The sequence below is a fragment of the Gossypium hirsutum genome, chromosome D12, assembly GCF_007990345.1.
Source record: "Gossypium hirsutum isolate 1008001.06 chromosome D12, Gossypium_hirsutum_v2.1, whole genome shotgun sequence".
NCBI classification, from domain to species: Eukaryota; Viridiplantae; Streptophyta; class Magnoliopsida; order Malvales; family Malvaceae; genus Gossypium; species Gossypium hirsutum.
The window spans coordinates 39840119-39858690 of record NC_053448.1 but is presented as its reverse complement, the minus strand read 5'-3'; the positions used below and the strand labels follow the sequence as shown (position 1 = coordinate 39858690).

The 18572-nt window shown below is 32.3% G+C and overlaps 3 protein-coding genes across 10 annotated transcripts; 2 read left to right on the top strand and 1 right to left on the bottom strand.

Annotated features, from left to right (window-relative positions):
* Window positions 1–335: 335 nt before the first annotated feature.
* Window positions 336–3233, bottom strand: LOC107945659 (tRNA-specific adenosine deaminase TAD1). Of its 7 annotated transcripts, none has more exons than XM_041106687.1 (11): window positions 2943–3233; window positions 2740–2860; window positions 2485–2630; window positions 2344–2391; window positions 2122–2235; window positions 1801–1970; window positions 1649–1725; window positions 1443–1562; window positions 1281–1368; window positions 810–923; window positions 336–734 (listed from the first exon to the last, which is right to left on the bottom strand). In XM_041106687.1, the coding sequence occupies exons 1-11, from the start codon at window positions 3097–3099 to the stop codon at window positions 732–734; spliced, it is 1158 nt and encodes a 385-aa protein (XP_040962621.1). In that variant the 5' UTR covers window positions 3100–3233; the 3' UTR covers window positions 336–731. The 7 variants fall into 7 exon arrangements, with proteins under 7 accessions (XP_040962621.1, XP_016735231.1, XP_040962619.1 ...); XM_016879742.2 differs by having other exon boundaries at window positions 336–715; XM_041106685.1 differs by having other exon boundaries at window positions 336–715; window positions 2122–2391; window positions 2943–3228.
* A 4051-nt stretch (window positions 3234–7284) lies between these two features.
* Window positions 7285–11317, top strand: LOC107945658 (uncharacterized protein At3g61260). The gene is made up of 5 exons (XM_016879738.2): window positions 7285–7826; window positions 9563–9613; window positions 9950–10037; window positions 10661–10742; window positions 10896–11317. Exons 1-5 carry the CDS (start codon window positions 7649–7651, stop codon window positions 11088–11090), a joined length of 594 nt encoding a protein of 197 aa, XP_016735227.1. The 5' UTR covers window positions 7285–7648; the 3' UTR covers window positions 11091–11317.
* Window positions 11318–13410: 2093 nt separating this feature from the next.
* Window positions 13411–18120, top strand: LOC107945657 (acetyl-coenzyme A carboxylase carboxyl transferase subunit alpha, chloroplastic). Of its 2 annotated transcripts, XM_016879737.2 has the most exons (11): window positions 13411–13635; window positions 13906–14322; window positions 14599–14673; window positions 15111–15218; window positions 15311–15471; window positions 15625–15739; window positions 15852–16006; window positions 16364–16415; window positions 16490–16558; window positions 16674–16751; window positions 16879–18120. In XM_016879737.2, exons 2-11 carry the CDS (start codon window positions 13933–13935, stop codon window positions 17875–17877), a joined length of 2202 nt encoding a protein of 733 aa, XP_016735226.2. In that variant the 5' UTR covers window positions 13411–13635; window positions 13906–13932; the 3' UTR covers window positions 17878–18120. The 2 variants fall into 2 exon arrangements, with proteins under 2 accessions (XP_016735226.2, XP_040962616.1); XM_041106682.1 differs by lacking the exon at window positions 13411–13635 and having other exon boundaries at window positions 14228–14322; window positions 14599–14686.
* Window positions 18121–18572: the final 452 nt, after the last annotated feature.

Here is an 18572-nt window from a genome sequence, read left to right as displayed (position 1 = left end):
CACACTAGTTTTTAACAATGCAAATGTATAAAATGTTTAACAAAAAGAACCAATTTGTTCTTTGAATGTATGTATAATAACTAGTTTACCCATTTTTAGAGTAGAGAAAGCAAAATGCAATATGACTCCAAATGCAAAAGCCTCCATTGTACTTTTTACCTTTTTATTGTTATTCGATCACATGGTTAAAGAGATCGTGTGAAAAAACCAATCAATTATGTTTAACCAATAATAAATTTATATATCAACAGAATTTTATGATATTAAACAAAAAATTTCATTTGCAAAATCATAAAAGCTTTAAAAGTATTAACGTTATTAAATAGTAAATGAGATTTTAAACCATAAATGTTAACTCTATTAAAATTTGACTTAACTAATACAAGGACTAAATTGATCTATTTAATAATATAAAGACTAATTTAAATCAAACCCTCTAATAAAAGGATGTATCAGATACTTTCACCTAAAAAAACACCAAACATTGATAAAGGGGTCAGCATGTTTTAAGAAATCCATTGACAACATAGATGGAAATACAGACATCCAACGGCCGAGATTCAAGGCGAAATACAGACATCCAACAGCTTTGATCGGACATGTGTTTCTCCTCCATATCCAACTCTATTGTCCCAACATCAGCTTGAACCAATCAACCAACCGATCACCCTTGAAAGTCACATGAGTTGCCGGAGTTGCCGGAGGGATAATTGCCCTATCGAAAAAGGCAATTACTGGAGGCCAATATCAAAAGAATACTCGTCAGTGTTTCCAAAAGACTAAAACGTTAATGGCAGTACACTGCATACCTCGTTACGAATAATTGAGAAATTCTCCAAGTTTACAGGTTTCAATAGCCAATTCCGAAAAGGAGGTCTTCCCTTAAAGAGTTTGGAAGCTGAGCTATATTCTTCTGCCCTGTCCTGCAATAAGCAAATCCAGTAATCACTAGTAGTCCATGCCACCGATGCACTCGTATTCATTTTTCCAAAATTAGGATTCTAGGGAGTATAATTTGTATCATTCGGGGTTAAATCGATGGGAAAGTAAAACCGATATCAGCATTCCATACTAATGAGTAACTCGGTTTTACAGCTCATAATCGAAGCCATTAAAAGGGTACACAAGCAACCAAGTTATACCGAGAGTTAACTGTTGGTTCAAAAAAGCATGTTTTCTTGCATCTACTACCAGCTTCATATTTGCAAACCAGACTAAAATGTATCAAGGTCGAGAATGAAATTTAATAATGTAAGTCCATAAGCATCGAGAATCATTACCTTGAGTTCTCGATAAGAAACCTCGTTGGATGAGCATCTGATTTTGCATTCATGCCTCAATGATACGAAAGTTTCCAAAAATCGCTTCCTAGGGAGGAAAAATGTTCTTATAAGAACACGTTAATGACATGTTTTGGTTCCATTAGCATACTTCTAACTTACTTGCACAACAATGATTCCGTCGATGGATAAACTGCCCCTTTAGAAGATGTGCCTTGCTTTCGTCCGGTAGTTCCTAGAATAACTTCATGCAGCCCCGATTTATTCCAGCATATAGAATACCTAAAAACCAATATATAAATCAATATAAAAAGCAAAAGTATAAAACAATACCTACACCTATTTTTTGGTATATTCAATACGAGTACCCGCAAGTTAAGGTGGCTTGAGCAGTCTCAGAATGTTGAAACTCCTTTGGTGGTACCGGTGCCGCACAAAATATCGGCTGCTCACACAGCACTAAAGTATCAAAATCCCCCTGTCCTATATATAGGATTAAGTAACTGTAAACTTCACAAACCTTGTTAACTTCAAAAGGTTTTATAAGCTCATTTGACAAAGGTGTAACCCGCTCGAACAAGGATCTTTTCAATTGTTTCACCAAGCAAACATCCTCGGAAACATAAGGAGATCTTCCGACAGTAACAGAATGCAGGTAAACAGGTCGAAGAAAGTATGAAAGCAGAGCCCCTAAGACGAGACACAATGTAAAATCATAAAAAGGAAAACATATATGCCGCACAGTTATCCATGTTTCAGTATCGATGATAGTAGAAACAAAGCATGTAGCATGCAAATGATAGTAGACTACGTATATAATAGCAAGTGATGAACCTTGAACCTTGAACACCAACAACATTCCAACGAGCTATCTTATCAGAACAGCTAACTGACAATGTTGTATCACCTCGACCAGGCTTCCTTTGAACCAATCCAATTAGTTCTGAACAATCTCCTGAAAACGGTGGTACCAATTCAATAAAAGGCACAAGGATCATACATATTACTATCAAAACTAATGTATGGTATAACCATTTCACAGAAATCTTTAATACGAACCGACCATGCTCAGCGATAGAAGACGGTACCAGACTAAGTGAAGCATCCCCACCTATTAAACACAACAAGAGGTATAGAAACTTAAAATGCATTCTCAAAAATGAAATTGAAAACTAAAAAAAAAAAAAAATCTTTAAGGAATTACATGGTAATTGAGATATGTACAAATGTAATTTCCACGCTGCTCGGATTTTGTACTTTATTCCTCCGGAACCATCCAATTCCGATTCAAAAATCGAGTTTTGAAAACCATTGTTATCATTAAGACATTGAATCTCTGCATAGAAGAACCTGGCTCAATCACAAAAGGGGAAAAATATATAAAAATCTTAGAAACCCTAAAACTTAATTTTATAAAAATCCCTAAAACCCATTTTAGCAAAAAAGGGGGGAGGGGAACCTTAATAAAGCTCTGCGAGCAATAATTTCAGCATGGGAATCATTGACAATGTTACCACTATGGGTTAATTTTGAGCGGCCTATACATTTCGTTCCCGTGCCTAATGCAATCACTTCCGTATCTGAACTGCAAAAAAGAATAAAAAATAAGTAAATTAATTCAGTATTTCCATGGAAGCACCATCTTCAACAAATTGATTGAACCTTGAGAGGGAGATGAGAGAAGAAAAGCGGCTAAAACGGTGACTTCACGTCCTTGAGGCTTCCCTTTCTTGGGAAGTGATTTGTAGAGTGAAAACACTTTGTCTGCAACTGTGGGTCCCCATTGTTTCTCTTCAAGTTCCAATTGAGATTCCTCCATGGCAGTAAGTCAAGCAAGGAAAGAAGGTGAAAGGTGAAAACTGAAAAGGAGAGACTGTGAACTGTGAAGCTTTCCACTTTGACTGGACTCGGGCTGGGTGGTCTGGTGGTTGGCCAATGGGGGCTTCTTCGAGCTACCCGGTTCGTTGTTGGGCTTGCTCTAAATCTTCGCGTTCTTCGTTAATTTAAGAAAAAGGATAATATACTAAACAAATCCTTTAACTTCTACCTTGTTCATGTAAGTCCCTTTTTCATAGCCAAATTAGCCCTGGCCTTTAAATTTTATTCACGAAAGCTCTTGTTTTTAAAATTAGTTAGCATTTTATGCTAAATTGTTAATGTGACAGAATGACATGCTAAATTTTGTTGACTTTGACAAACATACAAAAATATAATCTATTATTGTAATTAATATGATGGACTAAAAATAAGTAATCACATAAATAATATATAATAAATAATACAAAATAATATTTTATTCGGTAAAAATACCATGAAGGCCCCTACATTTGTCTCCTCTACTCAAAAAATAGGCAAATTAATCTTTGTACATTAGATCAAAGAGTATACTAGTCTACTTCTTTTTTTAATTTCCATTCATTTTCTATTGTTAAAAATTGGCATGTCTGACAGAATAATCAAATTATGACACATGGCATGCCACATGTACCTTATACTTACGTATAGGCATTAGTTTTTAATAGTAGAAATTGATAAATTTATTAGCAGAAGGGTCGAGTTACTCTATGATCTAACGTATAGGAACTAATTTGCATTATTTTAAGTAGAGGGGTCAAAATGCAATCCAGCTCCTAATATAAGGGCCTCCATGGTACTTCTACCTATTTTACTCTTCTTTATTTTATTAGTTTATAATTTAATATAGGTATACTTTTAATTTTACATATACAGATGATAAAATGTCATTAATGATTATTTCTCGTTTTATTATAATTCACCTTATTGTGTTCTCATTCTTGCATTTAAATTCAAATATATATCTCATTGTAGATTACAATCAGGGGCGAAATCAGAAAATCTTTTTAGGGGGCCGAAATTAAATTGTAATTTTTACGATAGGAAAAATGCAATTTCACCATTTTAATAGACTATATATTTATAATTTCTAAAGATTAAATCAATTTTTTATATTTTAGGGGGGTCAAATTGAAATTTTACATTTACTAATTTAATATTAATTTTAAAGAGATCATATGGAAAAATTTTCATTTTAAGGGAGGCCGGGGCCCCTGCCACCCATAGTTTCGCCACTGGTTATAGTCTCATTGTAATAATATTCAATTTAACTATTACAACAGATAATCAATTAACATGTTTTTTTTTTCTCATTGATACTAAAATAGAGGTATTAATGAAATTTCTGAGCCCAATCCTAAACTTGACTTAACCCGGAATGCTCAAATGACTCATTTCTTTATTTAAAAAAATATTTTTTAAAAATTTAATTATAAGAATATATAAACATAAACTTAAATTATTTTTTTATATTTTTTTAATTTTGTAAACAAAAAATCAGAGCGAACTTCAAATTATGATTTATTCATTCAGAATTCACGTTTTTTAAACTAACATGACTTCAAATCATTTTATTAAGAGAACAATGAATTAGACCAAATCGAATTAATTTGAGATTTAAAACTTAAAATTAACCTCACAGCTATGCAAAAAAAATTTTAAGACCTTTTTAAATATGTGGTGCATTTACTTACAATTAATATAAAACTTACGTGGTGATAAAATTAAATATTATAACAATATGTTGCACTTAACAAAAGAAAGGTAAACCTACATGTCAAAAGTAAAGATTAAAGAACTATAATCATTAAATTAATAATAATCTTAATAATAAAATATTAAAAAAGACAGCATTAAAGGTGATTGGTCCCCTTTTATTGCAAAATGGCCAACCAAGTGATTAGCAAACAGCGCAGCATCGAATCAATCAAAGGGATCCCATGCACGTCATCACATGTTTGCTTGGCTGGTCACCACCCAAATTTAGGGTTTAAACCTTAATATTTTCCGACTTAAATCTAAAAACATCATCTCTTAAAAGCTAACTCAATCATCACGCATTTTATTCCATTTAATGATTTCCTTTATCATCTCGATAAATTTTAAACCTTAATCTTTACCCGATTTATTGGTTTAATCATTAATTTAAGTGTTAAATATCAATTCGAATATGATGTAAAATATTTATACTCATTATTATTTAAGTTTTTTGAAGAATTGATATAACCCTCAATCGAGTTACTGTCTCGATTAGGAAAATTATGAAAATATTTTTTTATAATTAAAATAAGTTATATTATTCGAGAGTATTTTAGTTTTTTTATTTTTAATAAATAAATATGCATATTGTGAGGTTTAAATCCGAACCAATTGCATTAGTAAAACATTTGATTTACCACTCAACTAAAACTTTGTTTTTATAATTTTATTATTCACGCTTTATTAATTCCATCAATTGTATATATTTACTTACTATTATTTAAGTTTCTAATTGAGTTGGTATAATATGATTTCTAATAATAATATATTTCATTGAGTTTGTGTCACAAGTGTTAACTCGACACCGACTCAAGATTAATGACAACACGATGATAAACGATTTAATCTATTTTTTTAATTTTAATATTGTACATATTTAATGTGTTATTATTAATTAGTTTCGAACCATATATTTCATTATTTATTGTATGTTATTTTTAAACATACATTTATGTTCTAAAATTGTGATTTTCAGATACATATGCATGTGATAGGATTTCTAATATTTATAACAGTAAAGTAGTTTGTAAATATGAGTGCACTTATTATATAGACAGCTTGGATATAGTGTGTTAAAAAAAACATGTGAATAAAATTTAGGGTAAATTACACTAATAGTCACTCAATTATTAATAAATTTCTTTTTAGTCTCCTAACTATAAAAAATTTGACCATTAATTTTTTATTTTATCAGTTCAATTGAATAAATTATTAAAAATTTAAAAAAATTAAAAACATAAAAAATCAATTTAACTTTCTAATTTGATCGAGAGTCTACAAACTTAACCTCTTATTATTAACTGGTACTCTAATAAATTTTTTATCTAACCGATTAAATCGATCTAATTTCGAAATCAATCCGGTTATCCAGATTGATTGCGGATTAATAAATAAGGTATAAAAAGATTTTGTTTTTTTTCTTAAGACAAAATTAATCCGTTGGAAAACGACAAGACACACCTGGGATTCTTCACGCCAGCTCATCAATTTCAGGTCCCTGTTTTTTTCCCCAAACGGCGCAAAGCCTTTCAATATCGTCAAACCAATCAATGCTGGTGGTGGGGCCCCTACTCTTTCCCGTCACTACATGACATGGTGTTAGTTCCCAGCATTTATGCCTTAAATCCACTCCACGTCGTCGTATCTCACTTGCCCATACACGGGGCATACTTTAACCGCTTTACCTGTCGGCATAAAATTATTTCCCTTCAATTAAATTTTTAGATTTAAAAAAGAAAAACCATCACGAATTTATTAGTTTTTTTATATTAATTTTAGATTTTTTATGGTTAATTTTTAAATAAAAAATATAATGATAAATTTAATTTCTATGTTTATTTTTCTTTCATTTTAGCTTTAATTCTCTTTCCCGGATCAATTTAATGGTAGATTTTAAAATTTAGTTAAATTATTTTTTTAAACGAGAAATTAATAAAATTATTAAAATTTTAACAGTTTTAATGTGACAACTCATGTGACAGACTTCATTGATAATGTGAATTTTTTTTAAATTATAAATTTTTGTAAACTTTTTAAAATTTTATGAAGTATAAGTGGTTATCACACCAACAACCATATCATTATCCTTAAAAATTTAACGATTTAGTCAATTCTTTTACAGAAAAAATATTAAAATTTAAAAATTAAAACCCAAAATAACAAAAAATATATAAAATACAATATTTTATACTTTTTTAAAATATTTATTTTTAAATCATAAAAAAATTAAAATTAACTATAACTTTTTTCTTTTTGGCCACAATGTCTCTCTCTAACCCATAAATAAGAGGATAACATACTTCAACACACCCGAACTTACGCCCTCTTAAATTAACAATAATATCCATACGAACTAAATTAAAACTCAACCAGTAAAATTAACTCTAACATTGGATTTGGAGGAAAGAAACCGACCACGGATTCTAATAAAATTTTATTTCTGGATATCGTTTTTTTTTCTTCAGTCCCACCTATACTTACACTCTACAACACATTTGTCTCTTTTCAGAACATACCAACCGTTGGATGGAATAAATCGAAGATAAGTATCCAAAATCAACGGCAAATGGATCACTATTTGCGCACTTTGTGCAGTATATAAAACTGCATACTGATATTAAATGAATTTATATCATTTAAAGCTAACGTTACTAAATATTATAGAGATAATTGAAAATTTTCTAGACTTATCCATTACCAAATTATTATCATTTTTCTTTTTCCTTTCACAAATTGTACACCTATAAGCTTTAATTATGGCGGAGGAAACGAAGAAGGAGGTTGCGGCTGAAACGCCCGTGGCTCCGACGCCGGCAGTGGAAGCTCCAACGCCGGTAGCGGAGGATCTCAAAGCTGATTCCAAGAAAACAACCGTAGCTCCACCGCCAGCTGAGGAAAAATCCGATGAATCGAAGGCTCTTGCCGTCGTTGAGAGTAAGCTTTGTTCGCCATCGCCACTCATCTTTTTTATGATTAAACGTTTTTCTTTCAATTTTATATATTATAATAACGATACTTTTCATATAATCCAAAATTCCATCATCTTTTTAGTTCATTAAATGTGTAATCAATTTAAATTATCTTTAAAAAACAGAGCTTAAGACTGTTTAGTATGAAGTTATACATTGAATCGCTTTCTCTAGTGTCAATTTAATTCAAATTGAGACAAAATGTTAGTCAATTTCTTCTTAGTTACAATTAAAATAGCTATCAGATCGCTTCGTTGTAAATTTTGAATTTTGAAATTGAGAGTCAACATAGCTCGGCTCGTTAGTGATTAGTAAGGGTGAAACAAGTTGAGTCGAGCTCCGATACTAGTAAGCTCGAAATAGGGACGAAGGTAAAAAATTTGTTGGAAGTAGGAATTAAATTTCATATTTTTATAAAAATTAAAATGCATTTTGTTATTTTAATAACTTATATCTTTTGAATATTTTAAAAAATTAAATTAAAATTTTATTATTTCAGTGAAAGGTGTAATTTTACCATGTACTAATTCAAATTTTAGGTAGTCAAAGCCCCTACCAGCCACCTTAGTGTCGCCCCAAGCTCGAACTCAATTGAACATCTATTTTAAAACTCAAGTTCGGCTCAAAATATTATTAAGCTAGACTTGATAATTAAACTTAGGGTTAATAATATATATTAAGACTCAATTTAATAATATAAAAATATTTAAAACATATATTAAAATATATATTAAAATGAAAAATTTGATAAGATTCACGAGCCATTCGAGTCAAGTATTACTGAGCTCGAATTTAACTTTATCAATAGCTTGAGTTATTTAAACTTATCTCAATAATTACTAAATAGAGTCCAAGTCAAATCCAAATAACTTGACATCAGTATTTCATTTACACTCATATTTTTTAGCATTTAATAAGCATTAAGAATAGCCAAAGTCTCATCATCACCTTTAGTCTTCTACCAACTTAAATACATGCTTAGAAAAACAGATTGAGAAACACTTAATTTATGAATAAATTAATTGAATTTCCACTTCAAAAATGAAAACTAGACCCCTAAGGAAAGTAGTTTTCTAGAAGTAGAATCCTACTTTTGAAGCTAGGCTTTTTTTTATGGGATGACCTTTTCTTTTCTCCTTTTAATTCATCAAAATTCATTAATGTTATGAAAGGGATACTTCTGTTATAGGTTTTTTTTTTTAAAATCAAAATTCTTTTCTCAAATCTACTAATATAATTAGGCTGGCAAAGTGATTTATTATATATATATATATATATGATCTTTTTGTGAACATTGTTCTTCAATTTGTTTATCATGTGGCATTTATTAACCATTATGGCTGCTTTAATTTATTTTTTTGAGGTAAAATATTAAAGTTGGATAAAGTTGCTTTGATGCTACACCCTGTCTTATTTATTTGCTTTTAAGATTGCATAAACAAACTTCAATTGCAATGTCATATATATATAACTTCTCTATATATAGAAATCCCATAAATTTTCCCAGTTTTGTTGATAGTTTTAGAGAAAGTTTTACTATATATTCTTCTTCAACCTGAGTTTTCTTTTTCCTCCATGGACTCAAAGAGTGAGCTTACATTTTAATTCAAATGATGCACCATTTTCCAATATCATTTGCATAAGCTAATTGTCATCATTCTTCTAGTAGTTCCAACATTTTTTTTATTTTCATTTTGACAGAAGCCCCTGAGCCAGCACCAAAGAACAGTTCAACTGGATCACATGATAGAGGTATACTTCTTCTTCTTTTTTTAATCTATCAATATTACAAGCCCCGAATGAAATTAACTCAAATCAAACTAACTAGCAGACTGAAGAACCCACACATTTATATTAGGTGATTCTAACTGAATTCTCAAAGTTCCCTAGGCTTCATTAGGGTAGAGGTATACCTTATTTGAGGCAATCATTATCATCAGATTTTCGAACATTTTCGAGGCCACTGTGACCGAATTTGATATTCTCTTGTGTTCGTATTATCTTTTACTGTTATTTTTTCACATAGTCTCCATAGAGAATACGAAAAGAGGATATTTAAGAAGAATCACTTTTTTTTTTGGTATTCAGATGTTGCTCTTGCGGATCTTGAAAAAGAAAAAAAGTTGTCATTCATTAAGGCATGGGAAGATAGTGAAAAAACCAAAGCTGAGAACAAGTAAGGCTCAAAACTCTCTTTGATTAGCTATATATTTTAGCATAATTAAAGTATTCTTTTAAGTTCGAGACCCTTTCGAATTGCATTAAATTGAAAAATATGAACTCGTGTATGAATTCTCCCCTTGAAAAGATAGAAGTTTTCTTTATAGTTTTAACTTTTCATAATCTTCCATATAGTGTTCCATTGCTGTAAATATTCTGGTCAAATTATGGTTTTGGTCCTTTTACTATGCTCAAAATTGGATTTAATCTATGTACTTTAATTTAGCATAATTTAGTCTTAATTAGTTAGTTTAGATAGTTAATGATTTTGGTTAAAATCTTTACCCCTTCCAATAAAAAAATCCCTGTTGGCATAATGAGTTGGAACTTGGAAGGGTGCTTTAAAAAAAGACTTCATCTCATCATTTTAACAGTAACAATTACCATTGTTAACTATTTGGACTAACTGATAATATTATAAAATAGGAGAATCAAATTATGTCAAATTAAGTATAATGACTAAATCTCACATTTGAGCATAATAGAGGTACCAAAATCATAATTTTAATTAAATATTCTATCTCTATGTGGAGCTTATTTGCTAAATAGTTTGTCAACATTACTGAAATTTATGAATAGGGCCCAGAAAAAGCTCTCTGCTATTGTAGCATGGGAGAACAGCAAGAAAGCAGCTCTTGAAGCAAAACTCAAAAAAATTGAGGTATTTTTCCCCATTCTTGCTCGATTTTCTGGATAAAAAAAGGCTGAACATTCGAGATTTGTGTTTGTCATATGATAAAAATGGAACTTACTCGTATCGAACACACATTCATATCATATTCTCGGTAACTTTAACGTGTCCGAGTATCGACAGGAACAATTGGAAAAGAAGAAAGCCGAGTACGCCGAGACAATGAAGAACAAGGTAGCTTCAATTCACAAGGAAGCAGAAGAAAAGAGAGCAATGGTCGAAGCCAAACGTGGAGAAGAGGTTCTCAAGGCCGAAGAAATGGCTGCTAAATACCGTGCGACCGGACAAAGTCCGAAAAAGCTCCTTGGGTGTTTCTGAAAATTTCTCGTCCGGTTTTGAAATGAATTTCATTAAAACTTGTTTGCTTGCAAACACTTTTTTTTTTCTTTTTCCTTGTTTGTAACTCCATGTTTTCAATTGTGGTTATCTATCTTGTTTGTTTCTATGTTGTTTTTGTGTCTTGAACAATGTGGAAGAAGGACATCATTACAAATTATGTATTATTGGATGTGTTGTTATAGGAATACAATTTTATTTTATTGTTCTTTGAGGACAACTTTTTTAAGGTTTTTCTAATTTGGGTTATGATCGAGATTACTTAGTTGATTTGGTTCTGTTAATTCAATTTTGATTTTGGGTCGGTCAGTTAAAACAAGCTAAGTTGGTCGGTTATCGGTTTTTATATCAAACATTAATGATCGAATTATCTGAAGCCCATATCTATTATAGTATTGTCCAAACTCAAATAAATATATCAATGATTCAAAATCAAAACTTCAAATCCAATTATTTGAATTATTTGAATAAGTAACTTGAAAGGATTCGAACTGTTATTTGAAGCGGCTAGAACCTTAAATTTTTTAAATTTGTAATAATCCGACTTGAAATGCTCAATCATTAAATTCAATTTTGATTCGAATCTAAATGATTCAATAATTTAAAATTGGAGTTAATTTTATTCAAATTGACTCATTTCAAAACCAATATAATTTGTTGAATTAAAATGTCTAAAATTAGGTAAGAAGCATGAGAGAAAACTTGTTCTCAAGGATGCTACGAAGCTGAATGACAAGATTCTCTTTCTTAAAAGTGAAAGAATTGTGTTTTATGTTCATTCTAAAATAATTTATCAATTGAAGCTTGCAACTTTTGCTGCATCAATAGAGTTGTTGATTAGATGGCTAATAATGTTGATCGATTTTTCAGATGTATCTTCCCCTGTGAGGCTATTAACTATGGCTTCCTTTGGATTTAAACAGAGCTTTAATACGATATAATTTGAATACTTTCTCACAAATCAAGTTAAAATTTTTTTATATATTTTTAAAACTTTATATAATTTCTTTTAAATTATTAAGTGATTGACATGACGCAATCTTAAAATACCTTAAGGGAATCTAAGTTCAAGGATTAAATTAAGAAAATTTGTCAAGTTCCAAGACTAATGTCACCACAAATAGTTTATGGACCAAATTTTAAAAAAAAAACTTACCAAGTTTAATGATTGAATATTGCTTTATCCCTATAACAATAACATCCACATTTACCATTTTAGATTATCTTTTTTTTTTCTTGGGTAAATCATACCTAATGTCTCTAAACTATTAGTAAGTTTACGTTTTGGTCACTCAACTTCAAAAAAAATACAAAATGGTGAATGAACTATTCATAAGTTTTCATTTAAGTCATTGGGCAGTTAAAATCGCTATTGTATGGCCTTCTTTGCTTGGACCACCTTAACCAATCGAAAACTCTCTTTTTTCCCATCTTTTTTACAATTAAGTTTATTTTCATAAAACAACTTTAAATGTCATAAATCTGTGAACCAAAATTCAAACAGCTTTTTTCTCCGATCTTCAACACTGACTGTCAGATCAACTTGGATTGAATGTATGTTCTTATACTTGTCGATGGGTATTAATCCACCGTACCAATTGTTAAATCATCGTCTAGAGCTTACTAGTCAAACTTAAAAGACTTAACAATCCAATAACTTAAATAAAAACTTTCGAATAGTTTAGTGACTATTTTGTAACTTTTTGAAATTGAATGACTAAAACATAAACTTACTAATAGTTTAATGACATTGGGTGTAGTTTTTTTTTTTCATTCCTCAAATGGATAAGGAAATTACTTAATGGCCTAACTCAACAAAAAAAAGAAATTGACGCGCCAATTGCATGATACAACGTCAGTTTCAGTGGGTCCCGCCGTTGGTCTGGACTTTTAAATTTTGGTGGTAGTTGATCGTTATCCTCAACGTGGATAAAAACATTGTCAAGTTTCACCTACATTAAAAGCACGTGTAACACACAGCCCAATCAAATCGCTTCCCTTACTAACACTCCGTGAACTACACGCTCATGTTTCTTCATTAGTCGCCGCGAAATCTCAGTTTTAGTTTAAATTACCATATTTAATTAACAAAAGGCTTTATTGTTCAATTAGTTCCTAAACTATACTCTAATTATTATGTTAGTCCTTAAAATTATTTTTTTGGTAAAGATTAATCCTAAACTATCAATTTTGTCAAAGTTTAAAAAAAGTGATATCACCCAATAAGAACATGACACACGACATATCCTTATTGGGTGCCTTGCATTTTTTTAGGTAAAATGGGACAAAATTAATAATTTAGGGACAACTCCTGATAAAAAAAACTTTTAAGGACCAATCTGAGAATTGGATATAGTTTAGGGTCCAATTTATGAATAAAGCCAAAAAGGGAATTTAGCTTTATTTTTGGTTGTTCAAACAATGACATCCCAATCCTTAATTCCCACTTTTCTACATTTGTGAACTCACTTCTTTTGAAAACCCTAAATTTCTAAGCATAATCAGCTTCTTTCTCATCAACATTCAGGTAATTTTCATAATCAGCATAACACTTTTAATGAGCTTTTTTTTATTGCTTAAATTGAATAATTTCTGTTATTGTTTTACATTTTAGTAATTTTCTGTCTTTTAATTGCTGTTCTTAGATTTGATTATAGTACTAATAGCAGTTTTGAAATGGGGGGATTATGGTGTTTGAAAGGAAATTGGGTTTTTTTTTTTTAAATCAATTATGCAAAATTGTAAAAAATGTATCATTGTTACATGAAGAACTAATGTTAATGGTAGCACTTTTTAGGATTTTGTATGAAGTGATCATTGAGAGATGACTACAATATCATTAGTAGCTGGGAATTGTGGAAGAGGAAGAGGATATGAAGATGGGAGGTTTGAATTCAGGTCAAATTTATATCTTGGGAAAGATTTTTTGGCTAGTGACTTGTTTAATAATAATCCATTTCGAAGAAGAGCAAATGGGTGTTTGTCAAAAGCTTTAAAAGGTTTCGAGAATGGAAACGGGAGGAGGTTTCGGGTTATTGCGAGAGTTAAGAAAGGGAAGAAGCATGATTACCCTTGGCCGGATAATATTGACCTGGATATCAAAGACGGGCACTTGACTTACTTGTCTCATTTCAAGCCTTTGGCTGAGAAACCGAAACCGGTGACCTTACCATTTGAGAAGCCATTGGTTGATCTTGAGAAAAAGATTATCGAGGTGAGTTGTTTTTCATTGGTTTCCATTTGATTTGTTTAATAGAACATGTTGTTTCAACATTCATTATGTGTGTTAAGCTACATGATGAGGATTCATTTGAGAGTGAAAACCCGAACCGGGGACTAATGTTCAACTGTATCGTGTTATGTCAATGCGGAGCAATTTTGATTTCCTCATTCCATGATATTCTAGGTGTTTGTAAAGCACAAAATTGAGACGTAGAGTCTCTCTAGATTCTAATAAATTTTTTATTTTGCTCGCTATAATTTCGGACAGGTATGCAGAATGGCTGATGAAACTGGTCTGGATTTTACTGATCAAATTGGTGCTTTGGAAAACAAGTATCAACAGGTTGGCATATAAAGTAATACCTTCACCCTAAGTGTTGGAAATCATCAATGAAGTTCTCATCTATTCCATTAAATACAAGGTTATGGCTATAAATAGAATATTAAGTGACCTCAAAAGGGTGCCTAAGGATACTTGCTCGCAAAACCTGAGTTTTAATATTTGATCACTGGTATAGTAACTTTTGTCATTTATTAAATGTGGTAACTCTGAATTCTATGTTTTCATGTAGTTGTCGAAATGTAGGCATGCATTCCTTTGTCTTAGGCTCCTAGTTTATCAATTGTATTAGTGAGAAATTCATTGATTCGTGCCAAGTAATCTTTGCATAGGCCATTTTCGGTTGTTTAAACGTTCTGCTAAACTTGCAATCCACCTTTACTTTTCAATGACATCCCTTTTGCCATGTCTATAACTTTTTAATCTGTTCTAAACATCAGGCTCTGAAAGATTTATACACACATTTGACACCTATTCAACGCCTGGCCATTGCTCGACATCCCAACAGACCAACAGCTCTTGATCATATATTGAATATCACAGAGAAGGTATTTCAACAGTATGAAACTTTTATGTGTTTATGCACCTAAAAGAATATGAAGTTATTTTCTTACAGTCTTGCTCTTTTACTATCTTATAGTGGGTGGAACTCCATGGAGATCGTGCTGGCTATGATGATCCAGCCATGGTAACTGGTATAGGAACCATGGATGGTAAGAGCTACATGTTTATAGGCCAGCAGAAAGGTAGGAATACAAAGGAGAACATTTTTCGCAATTTTGCAATGCCGACTCCCCATGGGTACGTTTCAAGGATCTTTTATTTGAACAAGTAACTTGAAGGTTCAGCTTGTATAGGTAACAGGGATGTGATTGTAGCCCTGATATTCAAGAAAGTCTATTCAAAATAGTTTTGAATCTTATCTACTCATATGAAAGTTCTTTCTGCAAGCAGATATCGGAAGGCTTTGCGAATGATGAAGTATGCTGATCATCATGGTCTTCCTATCATAACATTTGTTGACACTCCGGGGGCTTATGCTGATCTTAAATCGGAGGAACTTGGTCAAGTGCGTTGAACTAGCTTCTAATGTTGGAAATCGTGATATTACCTACTCTGTATTCGGAAACACCTAGTTCATATAATAACATGACCCATTTCATGTTTTTTACCCTATACAGGGGGAAGCAATTGCACACAACCTGAGGACCATGTTTGGCCTTAAAGTGCCAATTGTAACGGTTGTCGTTGGTGAAGGTGGTTCTGGTGGGGCTTTGGCCATTGCTTGTCCCAATAAATTGTTTATGCTCGAGAACTCCGTTCTATACGTTGCAAGGTGGGATCAGTTCCTTCTTTTCGCTCAGAAAATAACTAACTGAAGATTATGATGCATGAAGTTATTAACTCGAATACAAACATAACTAATCCTTCCAAGTTTAAAAAAATGCTTTACATGTTAATTTGAGTTTTTAGTTTTTAAAGCAACAGAAATATCAGCTTATTGCCAAACTACTCGTACTTCTACACCATTTTGTATAACTTCTGTTTCTCGAATTGGTCTTAACTGACAATAGACATATTCACAGCTATATTTTCTATACTTTTAATGTGGTCTTTGGCTTGTCATGTACTCGTGTTTTTATTTATCGATGAACTCTGAAATACGTGTTGCTTTTGACTCTGGTTCTCTTAGCCCTGAAGCATGTGCTGCTATACTATGGAAATCTTCCCAAGCAGCTCCTAAGGTAAGTGATTTCTTATACGATGGTTGAAATGAGAACCGTTTTTATGTCATTAGTGATGTTTCATACTTGTATAGGCAGCTGAAAAACTGAGGATAACAGCTCAAGAACATTACAAGCGCAAAATTGCCGATGGTATCATCCCCGTAAGCATCTTCAAGATATAAAGTTTTATACTGTTTCTCAAGCCTTCCGGTCAAGTAAAATGTCTGTGGCTGTTTTTTTTTTTTTCAATTTTTCCAATATTTGTTTGATTTATAGGAACCTCTTGGAGGCGCACATGCTGATCCTGTATGGACTTCCCAACAAATTAGATTTGCAATCACTCGGGCCATGGATGTAAGTAATGACAACCGGAAATTCTGCTTTAGTTGCAGGATTGATTTGGCTACTATATTTCTTTTTCTTTTCCTTTAGTTGATTTCCGAGTTGTTGGGAACTTACAATGTCGTTCAAATGAACATAGGAACTAACAAAAATGGATACGGAAGAGTTGCTTCGTCATCGTATGCTTAAATTTCGATCAATTGGAGGTTTCCAAGAAGGCAAGCCCGTGGAACCTGAAAGAAAACGAAACATGAAGCCTTCGGATGCTAGCATGTTAAATGCTGCAGATATAGAATCAGATCTTGAGAAGTTAAAGAAGAATATCTTGGAGGCTAAGGTACCTTCCGATCCTATCACGGACCAAGCAATAGAAAAACTTAAGCAGGATGTTGACAACGAGGTCACGAGAGCGTTTATTTCAATGGGATTGCAAGAGAAGCTTGAATCACTTAAGTTGGAGTTATCCCGAGCCTCTGATAATCAGACCCTTAATCGTAATTTGAAGGTGAAGGTGGATAAACTTATGCAAGAATTTAAGCAAAATTTGTCGAGACCAGGGACCTATCTTGGTTTAAAACAAAAGCTTGAAAAGCTAAGCATGGTTAGCAGACTCATTGAGCAGAAAGAGAAAGGTGAGAAACTGAAAGCCGAGGTTAATCAGAAGATTCCATCCGAGATCAAAGAAAAGTTGGAACAATTGCAAACCGCTCAGGCGAACTTATCGAAAGGAGATCCACTCGATGAAGATTTGGTGGCCGAGGCAGTAAAAGCTAAGAAAGAACTGATTGAAGTTTTGAAGTCAGCAAACTTGGAAATTGTTGGAGTGGCAAAGAGAAAGGCCGCTGCGGAACTACAAGAGAAGATCGTAAACGTGAAGAAAGAGATTGATGGAGAGATCGAAAGGGTAATCGATGTTGCCGGTCTTCATGGAAAAATCGAAGAATTGAAAGCGGAGATGGCGATAGACTCTAGTTCACCAAAGGTAGAAAAATTACAAGCAGAGATCAAGGAGGAGATTCGTACCTCCTTGGATGACACAGCATTGAAACAGAAGGTTGAGAATCTAAGAAGAGAATTTGCAACATCCTCAGAAGAAGTTATCGACGATAAAGTTATCGCTGAAAATGGAAGATGGTGAAAAACACAACATCTTACATATTATAGAGTAAGGGTGTGATTTCATGTTGCAGATCAGGATATATACAATAAGTATTTTTTTTACATTAAAAATGCTATCCTTTGGCATATGGTGTTGTCTTATTTTTTGTTTTTATTTTATGTTAATTGAATAGTTTTGTATGTTGAAGAACTTAAACAATGATGCAATGTAACGAGTAAAAATGTTAACCCTTTTTAAGGGTATTCATTTTGATTTTTTTGAGATCACTCTCTGTCGGGAGCCTTTAATAAGTTGTACTGTTATCGATTAAAGTTTTGTCTCTTGATTTGTGAAGAATTCAAGTGTGTGAGGTTGCTTGAAAAGGCGGCATATTCAACAAAATGGGAGCGCCTTGTCAGATTGGACCGTGCATGGCAAATAGCCACCTACCAAGGGATGTAAGCATCCGCGCTTGGTAGGGTTTGAACCCAAGCCCTTAAATGATATCAATGAGCATTTATGCTACCACTTGATTTACTACTCCCTCCAGCTATAGGTCGGAGGTTCAAACCTTCCAAGCACGGATGCTCACGTCCACTTGGAAGTTGACACTTGATTGTGCACCTCGCATGTTTTGATCTGATGATATGCTCTCGCTCTATTGACCCTCCACCTCTTAAAGCAAACTAAGGCATTCAAGCTCGAGTTGTAAGATAAAACCTTAATTAGGGTTA